The 24,281-nt window shown below is 48.1% G+C and overlaps 6 protein-coding genes across 6 annotated transcripts; 3 read left to right on the top strand and 3 right to left on the bottom strand.

Annotated features, from left to right (window-relative positions):
- Positions 1-117: 117 nt before the first annotated feature.
- BDV38DRAFT_267880 (aminopeptidase P family protein) lies at positions 118-1,727 on the top strand (the record flags this gene model as incomplete). Its single annotated transcript, XM_032056667.1, has 2 exons — positions 118-238; positions 346-1,727. The coding sequence occupies 2 exons, from the start codon at positions 118-120 to the stop codon at positions 1,725-1,727; spliced, it is 1,503 nt and encodes a 500-aa protein (XP_031918774.1).
- A 2,232-nt stretch (positions 1,728-3,959) lies between these two features.
- BDV38DRAFT_278225 (uncharacterized protein) lies at positions 3,960-4,400 on the top strand (the record flags this gene model as incomplete). The annotated part of the gene is made up of 2 exons (XM_032058667.1): positions 3,960-4,306; positions 4,370-4,400. The coding sequence occupies 2 exons, from the start codon at positions 3,960-3,962 to the stop codon at positions 4,398-4,400; spliced, it is 378 nt and encodes a 125-aa protein (XP_031918773.1).
- Positions 4,401-5,641: 1,241 nt separating this feature from the next.
- BDV38DRAFT_267879 (J domain-containing protein) lies at positions 5,642-8,063 on the top strand (the record flags this gene model as incomplete). The annotated part of the gene is made up of 6 exons (XM_032056666.1): positions 5,642-5,671; positions 5,736-5,820; positions 5,897-6,123; positions 6,185-6,842; positions 6,904-7,986; positions 8,020-8,063. The coding sequence occupies 6 exons, from the start codon at positions 5,642-5,644 to the stop codon at positions 8,061-8,063; spliced, it is 2,127 nt and encodes a 708-aa protein (XP_031918772.1).
- A 1,672-nt stretch (positions 8,064-9,735) lies between these two features.
- Positions 9,736-11,616, bottom strand: BDV38DRAFT_129687 (Zn(II)2Cys6 transcription factor domain-containing protein). Its single transcript, XM_032051273.1, has 3 exons — positions 11,050-11,616; positions 10,868-10,965; positions 9,736-10,784 (listed from the first exon to the last, which is right to left on the bottom strand). Exons 1-3 carry the CDS (start codon positions 11,254-11,256, stop codon positions 10,061-10,063), a joined length of 1,029 nt encoding a protein of 342 aa, XP_031918771.1. The 5' UTR covers positions 11,257-11,616; the 3' UTR covers positions 9,736-10,060.
- A 3,078-nt stretch (positions 11,617-14,694) lies between these two features.
- Positions 14,695-16,446, bottom strand: BDV38DRAFT_267877 (D-arabinono-1,4-lactone oxidase; the record flags this gene model as incomplete). The annotated part of the gene is made up of 1 exon (XM_032056665.1): positions 14,695-16,446. One exon carries the CDS (start codon positions 16,444-16,446, stop codon positions 14,695-14,697), a length of 1,752 nt encoding a protein of 583 aa, XP_031918770.1.
- A 505-nt stretch (positions 16,447-16,951) lies between these two features.
- BDV38DRAFT_235551 (putative gelsolin repeat protein) lies at positions 16,952-23,147 on the bottom strand. The gene is made up of 3 exons (XM_032053364.1): positions 22,915-23,147; positions 17,642-22,787; positions 16,952-17,578 (listed from the first exon to the last, which is right to left on the bottom strand). Exons 1-3 carry the CDS (start codon positions 23,081-23,083, stop codon positions 17,335-17,337), a joined length of 5,559 nt encoding a protein of 1,852 aa, XP_031918769.1. The 5' UTR covers positions 23,084-23,147; the 3' UTR covers positions 16,952-17,334.
- Between the last annotated feature and the right edge of the window lie 1,134 nt (positions 23,148-24,281).

Below are 24,281 nucleotides of genomic sequence, written 5' to 3'. Positions count from 1 at the left end.
CTCTTTGCTCCTGTATTGCCTTCTCTTATTCTCCCCATTCTCTTGTTTCGTTGCAGCCCCTTGGCTTCTCATGTAGAAAGATATAGCACTCCCTCCTTTCCGCACTCCTTCGTAAATATGCGTTCACACATATCCCCAAGTATGCGTGTCTCAGAGCCATCTGACGTTGTCATCCGCTCTGACGATACCTGCCATATCCGCCTTACTTGGTCAGGCAGCCAGTGCGATAAATATCCAGGTATGTAAAGGAGCCGAATTTTTTGGATTTGTCCCCTCCATCCCTTTCTTTCCAGCTCCTAGAGTAACCTTGATGGCTTTTGGAGGCTGACAGGCGGCGGTCCGCAGCAAAGCAACATGCGCGTAAGGTGGCCATGAAATTGGGGGTGTCCTCAGGCCTTATCTACCTTGTCGGCCAGCCTACGGTCAATTGGGGCGACTCAGATCAACCACAGCCATTCCGACAGAGACGGTATTTCTACTACCTCAGCGGAATAGATGAGCCGGATTGTTATCTGACCTACGATATTCAAGCGGATTTGTTAACGTTATACGTCCCGGATTTCGACTTACGCCGTGCGGTATGGATGGGACCTACGCTGACTATCGATGAGGCTCATAAACAAACCGACGTGGACCGTGTCAAATTTTTCGCTGCCTTACAACATGATCTTGAGTGGTGGACAAACGAGAACAAGGGGTCCCATCCGATATATGTCCTGCATGATAACCAAAAGCCAGTGATACCATCAAAGCACCCCTTGCTAGATAATGAACAGCTACTTCCGGCGATGAATGCAGCTCGGGTTATCAAGGATGAATATGAGCTGCGTATGATACGCCAGGCAAATTATATATCTGGCCTAGCACATCGCAAAATACTTGAAGATATTCACCGCATGTCCACAGAGGCGGAAATTGAGAGTTCGTTCTTAGCCACCTGCATCTCCCACGGTGCCAAGAACCAGTCATATGCGATCATTGCTGGCTCAGGAGAGAACGCAGCTGTCCTTCATTACGTTAAAAATAACGAGCCTCTGGATGGAAGACAGCTGGTCTGTCTAGATGCTGGGGCAGAGTGGAAATGCTACGCATGTGACGTGACCCGTACGATTCCCTTGTGGACAGACTGGCCTAGCGAACGTGCAAGGAACATTTACCGTATAGTTGAGGAGATGCAGGAACAGTGTATTAGACGCATCCGAAAAGGCGTGCGATTTCGGGATCTGCAGTTGCTTGCACATGACATTGCAATCAAAGGGTTGCAGAAGCTCAACATAATAACGGACGACTGCAAAAGTGCCATATATGAATCCGGGGCATCTGCTGTTTTCTTTCCTCATGGTCTGGGTCATCATGTCGGCCTCGAGGTCCACGATGTCTCCGAAAAGCCCATCACAGCTTTGGATGGAAAGCAAGCTAACTGGGGTAACCATAACTTCGTACCGCTTCTTACCGACAGCAATTGGTCCGTACCATTATTGGACGAGGGCATGGTAGTGACCATTGAACCGGGCATCTACTTCAATAGGCTCGCCCTGTTGAATGCGCAGAACCAGCCATTGGCGAAATACATTAATTTCGATGAGGCTGAGAAGTACATTCCTATTGGCGGCGTCCGCATTGAGGACGACATTTTGGTTACCGCTGACGGGTATGAGAACCTGACGACGGCACCAAAGGGTGAGGAAATGTTGGAGATCATCCGCCGCGGGATCGACAATTCTTAATCTCATTCGCATATACTCCAGGTGGAGTCGTCACTATCAATTTGTGGTTTCAACTACTCCATGCTTTCGGGTCAATGATCTCGGACATTTTGGAACAGGGCATTCTAAACTCGTATATGACGAATTAGCAGGAGATTACGGTGTAACTTATGGAGTCATCTAAGGAGGAATAGCTATGTAAGTGGCGCCCTTCTGGGGCTTTTCCTAGGCGCCACCTTTTCAACCATCTCTGTCATATCCACACCACTTTTACCTAGATTGGCAATAGTAATAATATATACCCGCCTTCTAGAAGGCTTTTCCACTCCGTTGATTGAAACGACCACAGTGCACCACCGCACAAAATGATTCGCCGAGAATCGCCATAGTATTCGCCAAAGATTTCTTGTGTAGCTTTACATTCCCACAAGGCCGACAAACTAAAATTTCTTTGACCGACAGTATCCAATTATTGTCTCGACTGGGTGGTCTTCAATAACTAGGAATGATCTACCTGGCGGTTGAGACAACCATGACTTACCATGAGCGTGGAGTCACTGAGGACAAATGAAAAAGAAGGTGAGTAGACGTTAAAAGGATACAGAGACTTCCGGACATAATAGTACCCTTACATGGCCCTATGTACATGTAAAACCCAACAAACAATACGTACAACTGTTTGAAGAGACACACAAAATATCCTTCAATGAGAGCTCTCCATGTGCTCCGAAAAATTTTCAGGTGTGCCTGCACAAGTGGACCACTGACGCATGCACAAACAAGTGTCAAATGATGATAGCTTCCCCGTTAGTCAAGTTTTAGGTACGGCCCTAATGATGGACTGGTCAGCCCACTCGAAACGCGCATGAGGCTAGTTACAGCTCCCCAATAGTAAAGCTCTACCTAGTCTAGCTTTGAATACTTTTGTGCCTAAGTCTCCCAAACTAAACAGTTACTGCTATGAAAAGGAGGTGATACCCAGTCTAGCAACACCTAGCAAGAAAATAAGCCGGAATGATCAAAAACCCCAGCCTGATACCTAACCCTCTTGCCTTGGTAGGATAGAAGAAACTTTCAACCTTTCGCTTTTGTATTACCTACTTTGAAACACGACCGAGTTCCATTCCTATGAGATCATTGCGGTCATGCCGCGAAATCCGTTGATGGATGACGAGGAGATGTTCTACGGTGTTCTTCTGACTAAATCATGTTCCCTGTTATGGAAAATTACACTTGGTATCGGATCTGTGAGCGCGCCGATCGGTCCGTACGGCATCCCTCATTTCTGGGAAGGTTTAGGCACGGGAGCTGTGGCATCGGCCTCGTATGGTATTGTCAGCAGGCAAGTTTGAAGAGGTGGGAGGGGATCGGCACGAGAATTGCCGTCATGCCACGACTGAAATTAATAATTCTTTTTTCTCTCTTTATTTTCGCTGCCTTCCGAAATCTACTTAGTGTGGCTGTTTTTAACGTCTCCTGATCGGGATCTACGCAACTTGCATACGGACCCTTGCTATTTGCCTACGACGGAGCCATACTCCGGACTCCGAATATTTTTTTTTTTGTAGATGAGAAATTATACCTCCTCTGGTACGGCGTACAATGAGCCATTAACGACGATTGGCTGTAATTACCTCAATGAATATTACTTTTGAATTTTTTGTTACTTTGGCATCAAATCTTGCGTGACAATTGAGTTGAGCATGCCTTGACTTTTTTGTCTTGCTCCCTGAGGACATTGACGGTAGGATGACTCAAGAGCACGCAAGATCCAAATCCGCTACGCCATTCCAGATTTTGATGAGGCCATTTTTCACCATAGTAAGGGCACGTTAGGTATTTTTGCTTCTAGACTGCAGAGTGTGGAGATGGTACACTGAAAGTAGGGGCTTATTGTGGATCCCCTGTTCCGAATGATGAGATTTTTCTTCCCTTTTTAACTCCGGCTCCATTTTCGGCCCTAGTGAGTCACACCACTGGAGCCAGCACACTCCATTGTAGTCATCGATGGTATATAACGGAGCTGATGCTAGATGTCTCCTGGTTTGGCCTTTTTAATTCCTTCCTTCACCTCATCTCATCCTTCCCAGGGGGTGATGGTCACTTCCCTCATTACGACTTTATAACGCTCTTCCCAAAAAGTTCTGATATTTCCTCCTTGCCTGCTTGCTTTCTCGTCAATTCCGGGTGTCGCAGAAGAAAAAGAAAACTATCGGAAGAACCGTCCTCGTCGCTCGCTTAGGTGGATAGAGAATGGGACAAAGGCACAACAGACGTCGCACACGCCCACGATCTCGAAACCGCAGCGCTAATCACTCTCCCATTGAGCTGCCTCCATATCCCGTCAACTACACTCGCAGTCCAGCTGGACTTAAAACGACCCCTGCCGCCTGCGATTCACTCGACTCCATCTCGATACCCTTCGCCCCGACCTGGCATCATGGGTGTACAACATGGCAGAAGCGTGACCGCATGTTGCGGCTAGAGGCCTTACGGCTGGAGGCCGAGCAATGTCGTCTTTTTGGTGGTGAACCGGGGGATGACGTTGGACTTTGCTATAGCATGCTTGAATACTTCGGTGGACTTGATTATATCGACTCGTAAGTTACCCATGTTCTAATGTCTGGATTTCTTAGATTGTCTCTTCTAACTAGCTTTGTTAGCTCTCAGAGTCTGAGACTACTACCTGGGTGAATGGCATATCAATATCAAAAGCCTTGTCACCATAACCGCCCATACCATAACATTTGGAATGTTGGAATTCAATGAGAATTCTCCACACCCAGAGCCGGTACCCGGACAGACCATCCTGCAATAATAGACAACCCTATCGACAGCAGGAAAACACCAATTTGGAAATAGTTGGGAGCACCAGTTCCGTGGGGAAAACCAAGCTTTCGACTTGTAGCAATGAAGACCCCTCTTCCTGCGCAAAGCAGTATGGGCGTCGGATTGGTCCCTTACGACTTGGCCACGAGTCCCTGGTCCGGAAGATGACTCCGTTTGTCACGTCGAGAACCGAGGGTTCTTCTGATTGGTGGGTTGAGTTCGCATCTGACCATCTGTTGGTGCTTGAAATCCCTGTCAATCAGGAGGGCTCCTGAAGTATCTCCGCCGCATTCTTTGTCAGATTCTTTGCCCCAACTATTACACGATCCACCATGCTGTCCGAAACAAACGATATCGAGAGGAGAACACCATTGAGTTAAGACTTTTCCTCCCGTATCTGGTCATCTGTTCCATCGATCCCGAATTTGGGTTCGTAGATGGAAAAAAGAAAATAAGCTCAAACCTCGTTATGACGCATGAGTTGATTTTATGTTCACCGGAGGAATAGAGCCATCGAGCACGATGAATGAATTGTGATGATCCGTCATGTATAAAATTAATAGAGAGGTGTGCTCTGTATATCATAATGATCATGTACCTTTGAAACATGCTGCCAAAAGCTCACTGTACGGAGTAGGTTGTAGTCCTCATACTAGGTACTCCGTAGGGTAAAGGGTAGTTACGTCCTTAAGGGCTGGTAGTCAGCAGTAGTCTTTGTGCCTGGTCAAGACCGGCTTGTCTGCCTTACTTTTGTGGCGATGATAGCGCCCTTACACCAAGCTATTTTTGGAAGGCGGTGTGGGCCATGACCGCCCCGTAAAGGACACGGTCGATCAGATTGAAGGTTAGTTAGTACCACGGCGAATGCGATAATTATCGAGATACTACGGACGGAACAACCTTCTCTTCTGTCACTCACCCTCCTTTACCTACCCTGGAAGGGAACATGCTCCTGGGAACAGCCACCTAATCCTACATTTGTCGCATATTGCTTGTCTGTTCAGGAATTTATTTAGCTCGCCGCACATTTTGTGTCTGACGGTCACACGTTGTCCTATAGTCTTGCCCATCGCGGGCGACCGTGTCTTCTGTAAATCCGCTTCACCATGTCTACAGATTACACCTATGATGAACAGGTTAGTACTCAACTGTTTTTCCAAGCTTCTCGGTGAAGTAGCTGACAACTATACCTCATTTCAGGGTCAATTCTTCCCGTTCTTCATCCTAACCCTTACGGGTCTTGTTACATTCCCGTTAACATATAACCTTCTCAAGCCGAGCAAAGGTCAGCACCCTCGTTTGTCTGGATTTACGCTGATTCTATATTATCCGGATTTTAACCTTTCAATCAATTATTGCAGAACTTGAGAATACCGCCCCTCGAATAAAATCGGACTACAAGCCGGAACATGGCGATCTCATTGAAGCACAGAAGCGTAAGCGTCTACGCAAGGAGCGCAGGATTAAGCGCATCGTTACCGTTGTCTTGGGATATGCAGTTATGGCTTGGATGGTTTATTTGATTGTTGTCACTGCCAGAACAGCGCCCAAGATCTGGGATCCATATGACATCCTTGGCATCTCAAGGGTGAGCTTCCATATAAAGCCCACACGATGGAGACTATCAACTGACTAGCGTCGCCTATCAGAGCGCCGATGAAAAAGCGATCTCTAGACATTACAAGCGTCTGTCTCTTATCTATCACCCCGACAAAATTCGGCCGGATCCCGCGAAGAATGAGACTATTGAAATGCTCAACGAGCGTTTCGTTGAGCTGACCAAGGCCTACAAAGCACTCACAGATGAGGAAGTTCGTAATAACTATATTCAGTATGGCCATCCCGATGGCAAGCAAAGCTTCAGCATTGGTATTGCTTTGCCGCAATTTATTGTCACGGAGGGAAATGGAAAGTACGTTTTGCTCGTCTATGGCGGCTTACTAGGTGTTCTCCTCCCTTACATCGTCGGCCGGTGGTGGTATGGCTCACAGCGATACACCAAGGAGAGAGTCCTAGTCGCTAGTGCAGGGAATATCTTCCGGGAATACAAGGATGGTATCACCGGGGGTGGAATCGTCGGTGCTCTTTCCTCTGGTGACGAGTTCAAGGATATGCTCAAGGGCTCGCAGGCAGAGGCGGGACTGGCGAAGCTGGAAAAGATGGTCTTGGCAGATGATTCCTCATTCCTCTCTTCTGCAGACCGTGAAAAGCTTAAGGAACTGGATGATTCTACACGCCGGAAGGCGCTTGCTTTGCTGTGGGCTTATCTTGGCCGCATTGACTTAAATGATGCTACACTCAATGGAGGTAAGTTGTGCATTGATCAGAGGGTACTTTACATGGTCAATATATTGACATACTCATGCAGAAAAGTACGAGGCCGCCCCCATTGCGCTCTCTTTGAACGAAGCCTTCACAGCCATTTCCCTGGCTTTCGGTAACCTTCGTCCCATTTTGGGCTCTTTCCAAGTTTCTCAGAATTTAATTCAAGCCATCGCGCCGGGATCATCCCCGCTTCTCCAATTGCCTTATTTCACTGATGACATTGTCAAGGCTGTTGAAGGCGAAGACGCCAAAACCCACTTCAACGTTCAGAGGTTCATGAGCCTGCCTGAAGATAAGCGACACAGCCTCACAGTGGGTGCAGGTCTTTTGTCTGAGAAGCAATACGCAAGTGCCATCTCTGTTGCTAAGCAGCTTCCCGCTCTCGAAGTTTCTAGAGCATTCTTTAAGGTTATGGGAGAGAAGGTTATCACGCCAAGCAGTCTTGTCCAGCTCGTTGTCAAAGCACGGTTCATCCCACCAGGCTATTCGAACGTTCCAGATGTAACCCCAGCCGACCTTGAGGATGTTGACCCCGATGAGGATGATCTCGATGCTCTCATGGGTCGCAAGTCAACCAAGACAAAGAAGCTCGCCAACGGTGAGAAGGTGGAGAGCAAGGTTGAAGCCATTCAACCGCCACTGGCTCATGCACCATATCTGGCTCGTGATCACTCTCCTCGTTGGCATGTTTTCTTGGCCGATCCCAAGCAGGGCAAGATGGCCGTTCCACCATTTACCTTCACTACCTTTGATAAACCCTTGTTCGATGAAGCTGGAAAACCTACATTTAATGTCCAGACTCTCAAGATGCAGTTCCAGGCTCCCCCCCAAGTCGGAGACTTTACCTTTGTGATGCACTTGCTCTGTGACAGCTACCTTGGTCTTGACACGAAGATGGAAGTCACGCTCCACATCGATGATCCTGCCAAAGCAGCTGCGCTGGAGGAAGAGGATGATATCAGTGAGCCCGATGAAGGTACGGCTTTCTTTTTACTGGACGGTATATCCCTATCTAGAGACCACGCTAATATACCATCAACTACAGATTCTATTGCCGGTCAAATGCAGGCCTTGAAGACCGGTCAACCCCCCAAGAAAAAGGCTAAGAAGCCAGAAGATGATTCTAGTGAAGATGAGAGTGATACCGACGGCGACGCAGGAGATACCAGTGATACCAATACCGAGACCGACGTTGACGATTAAGCGGTCCAGCGGATGGCGAAATCGGGAACAAACGAAAAACAAAAGGACAAAAAAAGAAACAACTTAGTCAGACGATACAAGAAAGCGATGTCAGTCGAGAATAAGACGGCGCAGAAGGAGATTTGGAGAGATAGGATGAGAACGACATCTTCCCCCTTCTGTCCTTATGATAGCATCTTCTACTTGTTTTTACTACATATATCGGGTTTTATTTATTTATTCTTACATACCTGTTAGATTATGCATTATATCAGGGAGTTTATATCATTGTCTTTCGGAGTCTTGTTACCGTTGTGGTCTGTGATTAGCTCGAGAACAAAAGTAAGTCCGATTGCAGTTATGTTGCTAACATGTTTTCACATTTATGTACCCATGCAAACCAGATTGTACGAAGCCATCAACTCTGACTTACCTCTTTCGCATGGGGTATTTGATGGGCTCGTCGATTGATTTGTCTACTCGATAAGAGTAGGATACCATGATAAGGACAGTATGGCTTTGATGGCTAATAGCAGCTTGAGGAGTCATCCATAGAGGCCAGTAAAGGCAACATTGGTGTTACTGATGGTTTTCTTCAGTTCTTGGCTAGAGCTATGTAGGAGAATAAATTGGACAGACAAGACGTGAAAGGGCTGGAGTGGAATGTGAGATTATTAGCAGATATGTGTGATGGTAACTGACTAGCCATGTTTCTTTTATTTTTCATGAGGATCGCGTAAATCTTTTGTAAACTATGGAGGATTCATCTTGCATTGTCTTATAGCATCAGATGATCGTAACCTAATTTCATAGTAGTTTTGGCTTGAAACATAAACTTGCTTGAGCTTACTACAGAGACGAAAAAACCACCTCAATGTTAGGACTTGGTTGATTGACTGCGACGGATTAGCACATGAGAATTAATCTTCCCATGACCCAGGATATGCGCTGATATAATATACGCTCCATAGCACCGTTATGCAACTTTCTAAAAGTAGTTACTTGGTGTCAATGCTCACCGCTAGCGTGGTCGGCCTTCCAAGTAGACAGCTGAGTAAATTCCCCAGTAGGGTTTGAAAAGAGAATGGTATAGTTGTCTTGTCGGATTAGGGCAAAAATTTGCTATCATATGTTGAGCGTGTGAGTCTAGATGAGTTAGGGCAATACCAAAGTGTTCCTAATCGAGGCTAGTCAGTTATGAGGGTGGTAAAATGTTAATATGAATACATAAGATGTATACCGCTTTCTGGTTACTGCCCATACGCATGTGTTGCTGTTCATCCATTCCTATAGAACAACAGTCCTCAATTCTCGCAGCGAAGTGTATGATGGTCCATGAGACTACAAGGGATAGTGACTTGGGTAACATACTGGTGTGGTTTTCTCGAGGCTATCTCCTACTCACCCGCGTACTCCTCCGGCCCAGTGATCGACTTCTTTCATTCTTCATGCTGCTCAGGGTGTACTCAGGTCGGCTGGCTCAGTGAGAACTCCAGACCCGAGCAGTGAGATGAAAAAGAAAGACACCATTGGCCTAAAACCCCGGTACATATGTGCAACTATAAGCCCTAGATGGTCGAAAGCGTAGGTGAAAAGTTATCAATTGGGGATATGGCCATTTCAGGTACTGAATTGATAGACAGCTATCACCAATGAAAGTAGACAATAGGCATAATTAATGCCTCGACCCTGCCCAAGGTTGGGCAGGCCGATTTGGATCGGCTTCTGTCTCCCATAAGAGGACCATGCGTTTACTACGCTGGATATTGATGGTAAAAGAGGTCTGAGGATAGCTCAGGATGAAGAGAGGGGTATATGCCACGCACTCAGACGGTAGTGAAGCGAGAGGTGAGGTAAAGAAAGGAAACCAAATGGGTGTGCCAACGCGTCCTACGCGTGTAGAAAGACCTCGTTAATGGGAATTGAAATAGAAGAAAGATAAAAGATACTAGCCAAGGAAAAGTTGATCAAGAAAAGGATACAGGAGGAAAATTCCCCTCGAAAGGGTCAGAAGAAGTTTAACCACAAGGGTAAGATGCCCAGCTAGGTGCAAGGCCCTGGTAGAGCGATTGTTCTTCGTGCAAATGAAGGCTATAGTTACTGAGAATTTCAGCAGGCATACCGGTAGAATGATGATGAGTCCTCGGTCCTGCGGTCACTCCAGGATGAAGAGGGCCTTTTGTTGATTCTGCGTTGCCACTGGTACCCGTGTAATAGTAATATGAATTCTCCGTGTTAGACACTGGAGGTAATGTTCCAGAATCCTTGCTCTCAGCTACAAGGCCAGCTGCCTCCACCGCTGGCCGAGGCATCGTCACGCTATGGAACCCCGAATGTTGGTAGCCGGCATATTGTTCATGATGAGCCGGGTGAACAGGTTGGTATTCCCATTTATAATGACCACCGGCCTTAGTGGAGGAGTGTACAGGACTGCAGTGGTTTGGAGAGGGCCCCGGGGGAGTAACAGGCTCTGGAGATGGATCGGTGGTTGCGCTGCAATCAGTAGAAGCCATATATCGCAGGTATTGAAGATCTTCTGAGCCTTCATCTTGTTCATCTGCATTCTCCTCAGCCTGTTTTATTAGTCCGAGGCGGTCCAAAATTGCGTGCGTCAAAGGATAACCGTCAGGGGACTCTGTAAGGGGCTCTCCCGGAAAACCGTCTTTATTTAGGCAGAGCTTATATAGCCTCTGTAGTGCTTTCACGACAAGTGAGTGGTGCGATTCGAGCATTTCAACGAACCTGTTCAGTCATCAAACCAGGATTAGCTTCCTTCATAAGCCACTGAGCTGGAAGCGCCCAAGGAGGAATGTGAATGTCCTTACCCTCGCGAATAGACCTTTGTCTGCGTAGCCTTCCTCTCCCGAAAGAGACATGGATGGTTATACGCGGAACAGCGGTTACATGGCTGTTTCCCGTCACACTAAGCTGAATGAGCATGACTGGCCGTTGAATCCTACAAGAAAATGGAAGATAACGATATGGGAGTTTTGACTGCTTCACCGACCTTGGTCTTCTTGACTCTGCAGCGATCACAAGCCTTGAGAACATGCTTACGCTTAACGCGAAAGACACGTTGGTCGTGCTTATCTTCTCCTAGCGATACGCGAGCTTCCAACTGCGACAAAGACGACATTGCCGCAAGATCGTACATGGCATCTGGAAAGCCGGGAATGTGCGACTTTGGCCGTAGCTTCGGTTGGCGCGACATCATTTTCAGAGAGCACAAGTGTGCGACAAGAATACTAGCGGAGGAAAGGCAATTGAGTGATTTTCTGCGACTACTAGGTTGAAAAAGCTTGGGTATAAAAAGGAGCTGTGACTAATCGGCTGTCAGTCAGGAAGGAGGGGGAGGGGTAGATGTTTAGATTTCTAAAGAGCAGCAAGCCGGTGGGGTGCCTGATATTGGTAGGGAAAAGAGAGGCTGAGGGCTCTTTTCCGAGCACATGTCGATAACACGTTTATCAGAATAAAAATGAAAAAGGGAAAATAAAAACAAATCACAACTGCGTCGCAGGGGCCCCGCCCGAATGCACACTCGTCCTTCCCCACCTCAATATACACCGTATACAGGTTACTGGTGACGTGGATTACGGTCTGTCACGATATCAACCGGTCCGGTCGCTCGACATCACTCAGTCATTTGTGGCTGTGGAAGCCTAGTAGATACACCGGGGTCCCCGCGGTCAACACAGAGAGCTTGGTCTGGCTCACATCAACACAGGTGACCATTTCGCTGGCCATGACATCCCAGCGGTCAGGCTTGACGGTCCGAGCCGTCAACGCCGAAAAACGACGGCCATCACATCGCTCATTAGATCGGCCCTAGCTGGGAACAATCCTTGCTCCCTTGGGCAGCGAAGCGCAGAGTAAGCATCAGAGATCACATCCTCTGGCACGCGGTCCTTCTAGCATTCATTATTTTCCCCTAGTTATGCATAATGCCTCAAGTAGATGCAGCAGGCGGCAATGTTTGTTTCTTTTTTTCTCTTCTTCTTTCTTTTTGTTCTTGCATCATCATCGAGAAGAAGGATCATGCAGGCCAGAGGACATCGCTGCGATATCGCAAATCAGCTTATGGTCTCTTGGGCGCCTATCGGTTTATTCTGACAGCTGTCATTGGCGCATTGACCCTCCATCACACTTCGACTATCATATGCAGTGGACGAGCGCGTGCCTCATCCTGGCTCACTTGGTTCTGCCAAGAGGATTGACTCCTGCTGATCCAATAAGGGGTACTTTTCATTAGCCCTTGTTTTTTTTTTTTCTTCCTCGTTCTCATATTGTACTGTACGGTACAGTCCACAATCCCAAGGCTGCGAGATTGCCTAGAGTGGTTATACGATCAGCGCGGTAATATCGGATCAAGGTAAATATATACAGTACAGCAGTTATACGTCAAGAGACAATCCTCTCTGAAACGTTCAAGGTGGCGGTGTGGTGTATTGCTGTATCCAATCGTCTATGCATTTGAATCGCATCCCGTGTATGACGCGACAGTTTCGCGGCTGGACAAAAAAAAAAGGGCGGAGTTGAAGACACGGCCTGTTGTTGCAAGACTGAAACCATCACATGACAGGCAGACTAGTGAATCGATGAATCTCTGATGGAAAAGAAGCAGCAATGGGTGGTGCTAGCCAGGATAGAACGAATCAAGATACCTCAGCCAGCATCTTCCAATGATCTTAGGACGCGCATAAAGGTCTCACAGTATTCTTGTTTATGCACGACCTAGTAGATACATGGACGTAATTACCGTGCAGCGAATGGTCGAATCCTCGGCTGCCGAAGAAAAAGCAATACATGGCAAGGGCATGCCCATGTCACTATTGTTTTTTTAGATCTGCACGGACTATTCACAAGTAGTGGAGAAGGTGTAAAGACAAAAAAAAAAAAAAAAAAGGAAGAGAGAGAAAGGGAAGAAAAAAAGAGAAAAAAAATCCTGGTCAGTAGCTTTGTCCCGCAAGACACTGACAGATTGCAAAGCAAGGATTCGTGTCCTTCGATCCCCTCTTTAGCACGAAGGCTAAGAACTAGGACAGGTACACGGCTGCCCCTCTTTCTTTAACTTGCTTAGCGGCTGAGGAACCTCCGACTGCAAGACAAGTCCAAGCTGCAGGAAAGGCCGTCCACTCGCATCCAGGCTCAGCGGAAGAGGGGTTTGAAGTTGGCATCACCGTCATGGCGGATTTGAATTATTCGGAGACGTGACTGAAATCGATACGTCCCAACGAAACGGGCTCACAAAAATCGGTCAAATTACTAGTATAGTTCCTCTTTGGGGACCAATCGGCGATGTGGCGCAGTTCAGTGCTAACATATTAGCAATTATCATTCTTCGTATTCGGTCCATACCAGATGTCTCTGTAGAAGACAACTGATTTATTCCTCACTGGCTCATCATGAAATCAGCGTATTATAGGACCCAGGGATGCTGGCGAAGACATTTGAGGGCGGGTAGTGGGAGTGGAAACCAAACAGTCCTAAAGGGAGAAGTCCGGGGTCAGGAACGGGAGCCAATGAACGTGATCTCATGTGCCCCGCGAGGAACAACCCGACACTAACAATAGTGCCATTGAACACTCGATTCTCTGCCAGCAACGTTACTGATATACGCCTATTGCCATCTGCTGATCCATAGATTACTACCCCAAGAATAAAAGCACAGAGAAATTACCCTTGATGTTTAGTGGAAACAGCAGTTATCCATCTCACTTCCACAAGAACAGCATCCTGGCGTCGCCTGCATATCAAAACTTAAGCCTGACGTAATATCATTACACAGAATCCCCATGCATATGTCCATCGTTCGGTCGTGACAAGAAGGATGGTGCTATGACTTTAATCCTTGTCTGCGACCTCTGCCAAAAGGGGTTATCGCAGTGGCTCGGCTTAACGTGTTAATGTATCCGTCAGCGCCGATGCTTGGTAAAGGTTGACAGAACACATATTGGGTTTGGCCTCAGAATGGCTAATGAAAAAGCCAAATGTGAAGCATCTGCACATCTCTGCATATACATGGCCCTAAGCGGTATGTATGTATTGAAAATCCTCCCAACAGTGGCCGCAAATAAGGTGCCATGTCAGACAATTTCCTAATGCATGACAGTCTCTTTTCGAAACCAGGTTCGTGTCATATTTTTGAGCTTCTCAGCCTTGATGTCCCTCAGAAAATAGTATGGATTGGGATCCTTTTCGCCTGCCGTATTCGACCAACTTCCGGTCATTAGTGCCTCTTAGTATAGAGTATAGCACGCCCAATATAACAAGGAAAGACGTTCTCATGACATGGAAATATTTGACACGAGGAACAGCTATCCCCAGGATAGATATTATAGATGAATGGCAAAACTCGGAGGGATTGCAAGTCAATCCTTTCTCGGGTAAAAACTCCGGTCCAGCAAACAATGGATGGCTAATGAGAACAGAGAGACGGACAAGGGAAATGAGGAAAGGGTAAAAAATTAAAATAACCTTAAGATAGGCGGAGGGAAACAATACGAATGATTGGCAGGTAATATCGCCCAGTCAACGCAAAGATTCTTGGGAGCAAAGAGAAGGATGGAGGAATATGGATGAACTTGGTTTTTACCCTTTTGATCTATTTTATCTTTTTCTGTTTGCTACTCTGAATACGTTCATGTTTCGCTCATCATGAGCGTTCATCTGGGAGGAGAGTGCTGGCTTCGCCAGCCGCTAGAAGATCGAAACTCTCCTCGCTGGTTGCTGTCGTTGGGCTCAGCCCCTCTGACGAACCTTCATACTTTTTCTCTTGCATCAACAAGGGTTTAACATGGTCCCCTGAATCCCCCCGCGGCTGCTTATCTCCAATCCATTCCATGCCGTCCCCAGCCCCGCGGAAGTTTGCCTTCCGACGGGACTTTTCGCGTTCTAGGAGCGGAAGAACCCTCGACTCGGTGGACATTGTTTCATCATTCTCGCCACCTAATAAGGCAAGGTTGCGACGGTGCCATTCCCCAAGAAACATGCCATCGGGATCAACATCTTGGCGCACTTTTAACCATTCATCCATGTCCTTCCCATACAGCTCCTGCAGCTCATGGCGTCCTGTGACTTTGAAGTTTTTGGCCCAGTGTGGTTTCGCACCCATTTCACGCATTAGCCACTCGAACGCCTCGTAGTACCTGTCCTTACAAGGGGGGTCCCGGAGATAAGGTCGATATAGAGTCGCATTGAGATACAATGTTGGGCCGTCGTGATGGCTAGGGTCAAGGAATGGGCGAAGATTCTTGTTATGTGTTGAATCCGCAACCCTGACCTCAATGGGGCAATGTACCCATAATCCTTCCACAGGGAACGGAATACGCGCCGTCTCGGTGTCTCCATTTAACCAAGCCGACAAGCGTATGATAGCCTCTGGGCCTTTCTCCAGGGGTAGCGCCCACTCATTGACGAATTGCGAATAAAGGCAGTTCATCAAGAGACCAGCGCGAGCGGGTTCAACTGCTTCCGTAACTTTTGCCTCCGATCTAAACCCATATTGCAGACCAAAGACGAACCGCTCAACCCATGGGAGAATACGGGGGAAATAATTGGCAAGCGCCAGTAAGTTATGGTAAATGTGATATCCGATCGTCTCTCCATAGAATGTCGCTGGTGGTGCACGAAGCGGTAGATCCGTTTTGTCCGCATGCCAAACAATAGCAGACTTCTCATATGGCATCCACCAGACGCGAACGAACTCATGAGAGGTCCACAGGCCGGTTGACCACTCAGCTAGGACACTTGATAGTGAACGTCTAGTCTGTCGCCACGCGACCTTGAAGGATGCCTCCGCCTTGAAAGTGACCTCGACAATAATACCCAACGCCCCAAGAGAAATAAGAGCAGCACGGAAAAGTGATGGGTTATTGGCTGCGCTGCAGCGCACCAATTGTCCGTTCGCCAGCACCAACTTGAGCGATGTGATACATTCAGAAATCAGACCATGTCTCAGGGAACTTCCATGTGTGCCTGTCGAGATCACACCCGCGATGGACTGCTCATCAATGCTCCCCAGATTGGACAAAGTCAAACCATGTTTTTCCAGACGTTTCCCCAAGTCCTTTAGCCGAATGCCCGCCTCAACCGTCACATCACCAGTCTCAGACGAGATATCCAGCACGTGGTTAAATTTATCTAGGTTAACCAGCCACGATGAAGTACATGTCAAGTCGGAAGGTGAATGTCCACTACCAACGGTAACCAAGCGACGACGGCACCGACGAGCTAGAGCCACTAGTTTCTGAATCTCCTCAATTGATTGCGGTTGTATATACAGTTCCGGCCGCGAGAAGAACGTCCTAGCCCATGTATGATGGATATGTTCGGCTGATGCGCGGAAAGGCACTGCGGGGTCAAGCCGGGAGAGCTCGCGATGAATCGCGGGGTCTAGTGTCTCCATGTTGGAATGTGAGGTATGACGTAACTGTTCGTATAAATCAGTCAAGACATGTTGTGGTCAAGGTGAGCCGAAGGGAAGGGCCGAATGTCTCCCACAGGCGTTGTCAGTATTAGATGCGCCTCTTGCAGAAACTGATAGAGAAAAAATAAACTAAGCGATGATGGAACGGTGACGGTCTATGACGAATCGGAGTGAGCCGGCTGGAATCGGCCCGGGAGATTTCGACCTCAGGCCATACTAGAATCTGATAATGATGCCTGATAGCGATAAAGTAAGCCCGTCTCCTGCACAAGCATGTGTGGCATGCAGCAACCTTAACTATATATGACCTGTGCATAGTTCGAAAGCCACTACTGTACCATTTTTTACTGCATGCTTAGCTATGAAATATTCAACAAGGCTCTTAGCCACCACTCGTTGAATTACGTTATTGCAATGTTCCATTAAGTAACTACTGAGAATATCTTTAATTTCAAGCATGCACGAAAATAGTAAACCAAGTTGGGTAGCCACTAGAACATATCATGCATTTTTGCCCAAGTCCAGGTGGATGGGACCGTGCGATGGTCATCTAGATACGTAGCCAGAGCCACAAAATATCATACATCAGAAGAGAAACCGGATATGCAGAATAAACCACCACTATGTACCTGATGTGGCTCCCAAACTCCCCTGACAACATACAGACAATTGCTCGAATTCACCCCGCTCTAGGCTCCTTGGATTATGCTCCTCATACCCACAATTCCGTTCTATCCATTGGCCGGTTAACAACAGTCTCTGTACAGACACCAGTATATGCACAATCCAGATGCAAATATCTATAGACAGGGAAAGAGAAATTTGAAAAGAAAACAAGATATAAACCGAGAATAGAACCAAGATTATCTAGGAGCGAATGGCTTCGATGGCTGCGTTCAAGGGAAAGACTTGCGGGGGCATCCGCAGGGTGGGCTGCTCCCACTTGCGGAATGCTGTGCAGCAGCTACCCGGAACGCCGCCAAGGGACACAAAACTCTTAGGAATGAATGGCCGGTCTTGGAGCGAAGCAGCTAGAATGCCATATTCGTGTGCAAATACCACGGCAGATACGAATTCTGCCGGTCGGTTGGACGCTTGTTCGCCGACAATCCTAGATAGTTTGGTTAGCCAAAGAAGCATAGCCTGAACGTATTGCGTTGACAGAGACACTTACACATAGATTTCGAAGAAGGTGTCTAAGATATAAATACCACTGGCCTTAATGTCCTTCTGGCAGAAAGGCTCGATCTCTTGGACAGTGTCGTTGGGTCGGATCACCGGGGACGCGGAACCTGGCCGGCGCAGCCAGAACCCTGCTGGCCGCTGCTGACCGAGCTCATGGTCAATACGAAGTAGTCTCGGGCGATAACATGCATGGTTAGGCTTTAGCCGCCAATAATCTGGGCGCATGTAATCCTCGGATTCCCCATAATGTGGGAAACACTCAAAAAAGCTCTCCGGCTCTTCTCCTTCAGCAACCTCTTCGAACTCGCCGGTCAAGCCAAGGTCCATTCCAATCAACCGAGCGGCTCCGACCTCTTCAGCTGCACTGCCTTTGCCCTTCCACAGATATACCTTGCCAAACATGGCAGATATTACGAACGGATAGCCGGGGCACAGGCTTTGGCGGGAGAAATTCACTTCGTCAAAGACCATTTGACCTAGATGCTTTCTGCCGCAAAGCATAAAGAAGGCTGAGGAACTGGAACGAGAACTAAGACCTCTACGGGTTATGAGGATTCCACCGAGGGCTTGGATAAAACGCGCTGTTTCTTTTCCCTGCTTAATGACTTCCAATTTGCAGCCATTCTCCTTGGCCACCTTCTTCGAAAAAGACTGCGCGTCATCTATTGCTGCATCGGGAACATCATCACCACACCAAAGATGAGCCTCTGACCGTGCACCACCGTCAGCTTCGAACAGATGCACGCAGAGATACATGCTGCCTTCGTAGAGGATGTACTCCTGATTGACTGGGAGATCTTGTTTCTTGCCATCACCTGTTATCTCCCACATCTGCTTCCTCAGGGTCCTGATCTTCTGGTTCTCGTTCTTGCTCGTCAGCATTAGCTGGGCATCAATATTCACGGAATCCCTTGAATTGGGGAATGTCCTGAAGAAGCCAGAAATGGCTTCAAGGGACTCGTCTGCCTGGGGCACTAGTGATGCCGAAGATCTTCGTGACGAAACTTGGTCCACAGAGGGGCTGTACTTAGGAGGAACAGGAGGGGAGGGTAAAGACTTGTCCCTAGGTGAAGACGGTGACATACCCGGAGCGTTCCTTCGATAAGCAGTCGGAGAAGGATAGATTTGGTTTTGTTTGAAGCTAGACCTGAGAGGAGACGGAGACGGAGACGAAAAATGTATTGGCGAGCTTCTGGATTGCCTAAACTCGGGGGTAGGTGTGGATGGGGCTGCTTTCGGCGGAGGAACTGGTTTAAATGAATCGCGCCGGTTTTCTACGTCCTCATGGGCTTTCTCAAACTTCTGCGTGAGTTTCTCAAATTCTGTGGCTGGCTTAGACTGAAGTTCACCAAACTTCTGCTTGGAGTCTCTCTCAGCCATGTGAGGAATACTCCTCTTGAACTCGGTAGGCTTGCCCGTGGTTGATGGAGAAGGTTGGGCTAAGCCTGTTTCCGACGCAGCAGGCGTGGGAATATCACCATCAGGGAGCGGCCAGCCGCAAGAATTGCCTGCGGGGCTTTGAGGACGAGATAGATTTGCCTCAGGTTCCTTGATATTAGGCGAAGCTGGGTCTGCCTGTGGTTCAGTTTCTTTTTCAAGCACAACGTTCATAGAGGGGACTTCTGCTCTCATAATAGTTGGGGACGGCAGACTCCGGGAACCAGTCTCCTCACTTTCCAAGGACCCAATGGGTTCAGGTCTCATGATCTCCGAGGATGGTGGAATCTGCTGGACATCGGTACCTTCCTTGGAAGCAGGATTCATAGTCTCAGGCTCTCCGGTGTCAGAGGACATTGTTAGCCTGGAGGAGATAGTATCTCTTTGCGATGTACAATTCTCGGGAATTGTTCCCTCATTATTTGAGGGCATGACGGGCTCTTGAGTTATGATCTCTTCTTCTTTCAATAGGGAGTCCACGGTAGGGGTTTCGTTTTCCGTGCTAGCAGAGAACTGTGGCGTATCTTGAAAGCCAGGCTTTCCCTTTGGTGCAGAGGCCACTGTGAGGAGTTGGTTTTCCTTGGTATCGGAGAACTGTAGAGGTTCTTCAAGACTAGGTTCTTCCTTCGGTGCGGGGTCCATGGAAGCGTCTACCTCAATATCAAGAGATGGTGGGACTCCTTGGATAGTAGACTCTGTTTTGGGCACAAAATCTTTTATAATGGCATCTGTTTCCTCATTTGGAGGTGGCGAAACACCCGGGGTAGCAAATTCTGCCTTTGGTCCAAAACCCTGTATGGGATCTTTCTTCTCTTCCATCTCAGAAGATGGCAAGCTCTCTCGAGGGGTTGGCTTCTCCGGTGCGGAATCCAAGTCTTCAGGCTCGTTCATATCAGGGAAGTCCGGGATCTCATAAGATTCTGTCGCTTCCTTCGATGGGGGGTCTATGGCTTCTGAAACTACGGGATTTGGGAGACGTCTTTTCGGGCCCCTGGCGCGGTTTTTCGTCATATGCGTGAGGGCAGCAGCAGGACTCGGGACTGACGACACGGTATCATTCACGGGCAACGCGTTGTTCGACCCATTTACTGCCGCGGGAGGACCGCGCGATAAGAGGCCTGCCAAGGCAGGGTTTATTCGGCCTGCGAGTTTACCTTTAGTAGCAAGACCTTCAGCTGAAGCAGGCGGATTCGTGGCCTGCTCGACATTCCCCGATGGTAAAGCACGCACCGGTTGGATGGCCTCTTCACTTGATTTCTTCTGCTCTCCAATTACCGCATTTTCCAACGGACCCTTCAATTCATTCGCCTCATTTTTACTATCTTGTTTGCTGATAGGATAATCGGGTTCAGGTATTTGCTCCTGGGTATCAGGTACGTCGGGCTTATGTTCTTCCGTGGGAAGTTGTGGGCTAGGAGAACGGTCGACACGCTCAAGCTCTGATGGAAGTTGGGGTGAAAGCTGTGGTGTCCCGGGCTCCCTAGGAGAAAGGGAAGCAGGCGTATCAGACACGTTGCTTTTGGCACTGCTGGACTTTGTCAGGTTATGCCGTTTCGCAATGGCTTCAGGAACGACCTTCATAGGAGCATCGCTTTCCCCAGCAGTATTGCGCCGTAATGAGCCTCCGCTGGATTTGATTGCCTCTCGCTGTTTCAGAATACTTTCTTTGAGCTCGTCAACCTTCTGGTTTTTCTTCGGACCTCCGGTAGTATTCAATGCTGCTTTCCCTCTCAGTATATTATCTTTGAGCTCGTCGGATGGGACATAATTCGATGATTCTGTTTTCTTCAGCTTTCCAAAAACATTTTTGAACTCTGGCTCTTCCTTGGGTCCTTGATCCTTAACAACTTCTCGCTTTCGGAGATTGGCACGGAAATCTATCACAGGGGACTGGGGCTTCGGTCGGTTCAACAAGGGGTCTCTAGTAGGTGAGATCCTAGTAGGTGAGATAGGTGAATCAAAACTCGCGTTCGAGGTTGGCGTCAATAATGTTGGGGCACGCTTGCGTCTAGTGGTGGTTGGCTCGGCGGTCTGGTTCGTACTCTCTGGTACGGTCACCGTTGTCTTTGAAGGGTCTGTACAACTTTCCTCCGCAGGTGGTATATTATTGCCTTCGGTGTCAGGCGTGGTGGTTTCCGCTGGAGTCTCCTTTGCTTTGTTTGTCGTGTCAGGTGCACCGAACAAATCTGGCATTCCAGAAACACTCGATGATTTTGAGTGGCTGCCAGGGGCGGTGGTACGCATCAATCCTACAGGAGTAACTTCTTTAAAGGTATTCGACCGGCCCATATCGATACTGCCCCTTGACTGCCGTTCTCTGCTCCATGTTGTTGATTGCGAGGATTGTTTCTTATGCCTTGGTGAATCGGGACGGTTCAAAGCACTCTCGAGCCAGGTGGATTTGGTTGGACTCCAACGCTTGGGATCCATAGTCCTAGAGACCACAGGGCTACTCGGAGGTAGTGAGCTAGCATCACTGTTCTCCAAAGCGCTAGCAGATCTTGTATGGAGCTCAAGTTGTGGCCTTCCGGGGCTCCCATCGGGTCGTGTGGCGCCATTGCCGCCAGGAATTGGCGGAGTAGCTGGGCGTTCGCTCTCTTTGACAATCGTTGCCTCGCTGTGGCTAGAGCTTGGTCTGTGGCTAGAACCCGGTCGATGCGTTGTTAAAGTCGAGCCGTCTGGGGTAAGTCGAGGTGAAGACAAAAGGTCATTTTTACTCGGCGCAGCGAAGCTATTTCTATTCCCTGCCAATGAGTGGCCGCGGCTCAATCCAGATGGAAGTTGAGCACTCCAACGTTTTGAAACACTATCAGATCGCTTCATCATGGCGCTTTGCACAAAGCCTCCAAGACCCTTGGTTGGCGAAGTTGAACGTTCCGGAGAGAGACGTCTGGGCGATAGTGGCGTCGCCATTTGGTCCTCTGAGTCTGCCTCTGTCTTTCGGGGCTCGAACTTTTGTACGCTTGACAGAGGTACGGGTGATCCTAGTCCTGTAGCTGTTGAGACGGAAGAAACACTTGAATATCGATGGCCGAGACTACTTTCTGCGAAAGTGGAGCTTGCCCTTGATGGTGAACGTGATCGTATCTCTCCAACTTCGGGTTGACTTGATTCCTTTTCCAACTCGTTCGTAGTTTCCGGTTCTACCTCCGATGCTTTAGGGCTTTTGTCCTGCGTAGAGAGCTCTTGGTATTCTTCTCCGACACTTATTGTCCGCATGGGGGAGCTAGCGCTTTTTTCTGCTTGGTCCAATGAGGGAGCCTCCTTTGTGGGAGAGCGCAATGTTGAGCTGCAAGACAATCCACGATCATCGGCCGATGTACTTGACATGGCTATCAAGCGGTTTTCCCGAACGGGAGAAGTAGAGAAAAAGGGTCTATTGAGTTCTCGCGATGATGGCCGTTGCTGCCAGGACAACGTCCCGGCTCTGCTTCGTAGCGAAACCGAAGGGGCCTTAGGAGATGACTCTGACTCGTTTATATCTACTCTAGAACCTCTTCGGCTACCATTGGTAGTTACGGATTCGTCGTCGCGAATGGCTTCCGATTTGCTGTTGATATCATGGTCTGGGGTTCGGGGAGTTGGTTCAAGATGTTCGGGAGGATCGATGGCTCGTAGGCTGAACGACGAGGTGCTCAGTCGAGCATTATCTAGTATGGATGGAGAGTCTTTCGTCGGCGATATCGACCGTGCTCGCTCTACATTGGTTTCGCAACGAGGACAAAATCAGCTTCTGACCCTGGATCTCTTGGGAAAGCCCAGTCTTCCGTGAGTCATGGCTCACGGATGGTTTTGGGAGATAAAATTAGGGGAATCCAGATATACCAGCTCTTCGAGCCTGCCTTTCCTTCCGGCCTTGCAGAATCTCCTCCTCTAGTTTCCTAGTACGTTCTTCGTCTTCCTTGTCGCGCTTCTCTCCGAGCTCCCGAATACGAAGCAGGAAGTCATTCACATCCTCTGAACCCTCGGCGTCGACTGAGGAAGACATGGTCATCTCGGCAGATGATATGTCACAAGTCGAAAGTGAAAAAGACAATGAGAGAGAAAAAAAAAAAAAAAAAAAAGGACAAAGAACGCCTCCCAAAGAAACAAACAGCAGACGAGAACTGTGGGGTTTGGCGAGAGGCGCACCAACGGAGGGTGTGGATGTTGGTAAGGAGAAGTCAATAATTATTGGGCATATGATTAACCAACCAGTGAGATGGGTTAATAATAATTTATTATATGAACCCGATGGAAAAACAAGAGTAGCTCGGAGTTCAGTTCCACGGCACGACAGAAGACTCAAGTGTGAATGATATTTATCAAACCTCGCTTCTCCTTTTCCCTCTCTGCCTGTCAATTTTCTTCTGAGCCTCACCAAAGTGGTGGTGAAGACATCAAGAGGAGGGGCGGTTTCCTCGGCTTTTTTTACCCTTCAAGCTGCCCGATGGCAATAATTGTCAGCGATGGGTACCAGCTGAGGGAGGTACTTCGTAGTAAGTTAGGTTAGGAAGTAGATTAGTGGTAAGGTAATGGCCATTTTGAACACCTAATCAGCGGCCAACGTTCAGCAGAAATCATCGGAAAGGCAACAACAAGCCCAAAAGACGGACGCACATCACACGGCAGCCCCACCAGGAAAAGTACATCCTTGCTAAAAAGAGGCGCCCGACCGCAAGGCATTCCAATCGTTGGCCACACTAGTATTTTCTTTCTTAGACACAGAAGACTCTGACAACTTTTCAAGCCCTGTCCAGACAGACGCGGAGCGTAAATTCGCAGTAAGGGTTAAAATTTTAGTCGCTGTAGCATTTTTTGATGGATAGAATTCATTCAACTACAGGTACATAGCAGTAGACATAGACACAACCTGGATCTTGAAGGACGTTATTCTACGACAATGTTTTTGTTTCCCTCAACCCGGTAAATTGTTTACGTCCCCTTACCCAACCCAACCAAAACGAAAATAGAAGAAAAACAACCCTTTTCGGGCTTCGGCTCTTGCGGCAGTGGAGCAATTTAATCTCATGAGTTTTACCGCCCCGCGATCGGAAACATAACGAACAATCTGGATAAATTATGGTTGCCAACTAGGTCAATTAGGCTTTACTATAGTCGAAATATACGGAGTATACGTAGCTCTTGGTTCTCCATTAGGCAGTTTCGCATTGGACTATTGTCGATGAAAACCGAGGTCACAACTTAGCAGA

This window comes from Aspergillus pseudotamarii (assembly GCF_009193445.1).
Source record: "Aspergillus pseudotamarii strain CBS 117625 unplaced genomic scaffold BDV38scaffold_4, whole genome shotgun sequence".
NCBI lineage: Eukaryota > Fungi > Ascomycota > Eurotiomycetes > Eurotiales > Aspergillaceae > Aspergillus > Aspergillus pseudotamarii.
The sequence above is the reverse complement of the archived record's forward strand: the minus strand, read 5'-3'. Positions and strand labels throughout refer to the sequence as shown.

Coding starts and splice junctions, on each gene's coding strand:
- BDV38DRAFT_129687 (XM_032051273.1), bottom strand. CDS start 11,256: ATGATGTCGCGCCAACCGAAGCTACGGCCAAAGTCGCACATTCCCGGC. Junction 10,966..11,049: donor GCAGAGTCAAGAAGACCAAG/GTCGGTGAAGCA, acceptor CATTCAGCTTAG/TGTGACGGGAAACAGCCATG. Junction 10,785..10,867: donor ACAAAGGTCTATTCGCGAGG/GTAAGGACATTC, acceptor ATGACTGAACAG/GTTCGTTGAAATGCTCGAAT.
- BDV38DRAFT_235551 (XM_032053364.1), bottom strand. CDS start 23,083: ATGACCATGTCTTCCTCAGTCGACGCCGAGGGTTCAGAGGATGTGAAT. Junction 22,788..22,914: donor AAGGCAGGCTCGAAGAGCTG/GTATATCTGGAT, acceptor AAACCAATGTAG/AGCGAGCACGGTCGATATCG. Junction 17,579..17,641: donor ACCTTCTTCGAAATCTATGT/GTAAGTGTCTCT, acceptor CAAACTATCTAG/GATTGTCGGCGAACAAGCGT.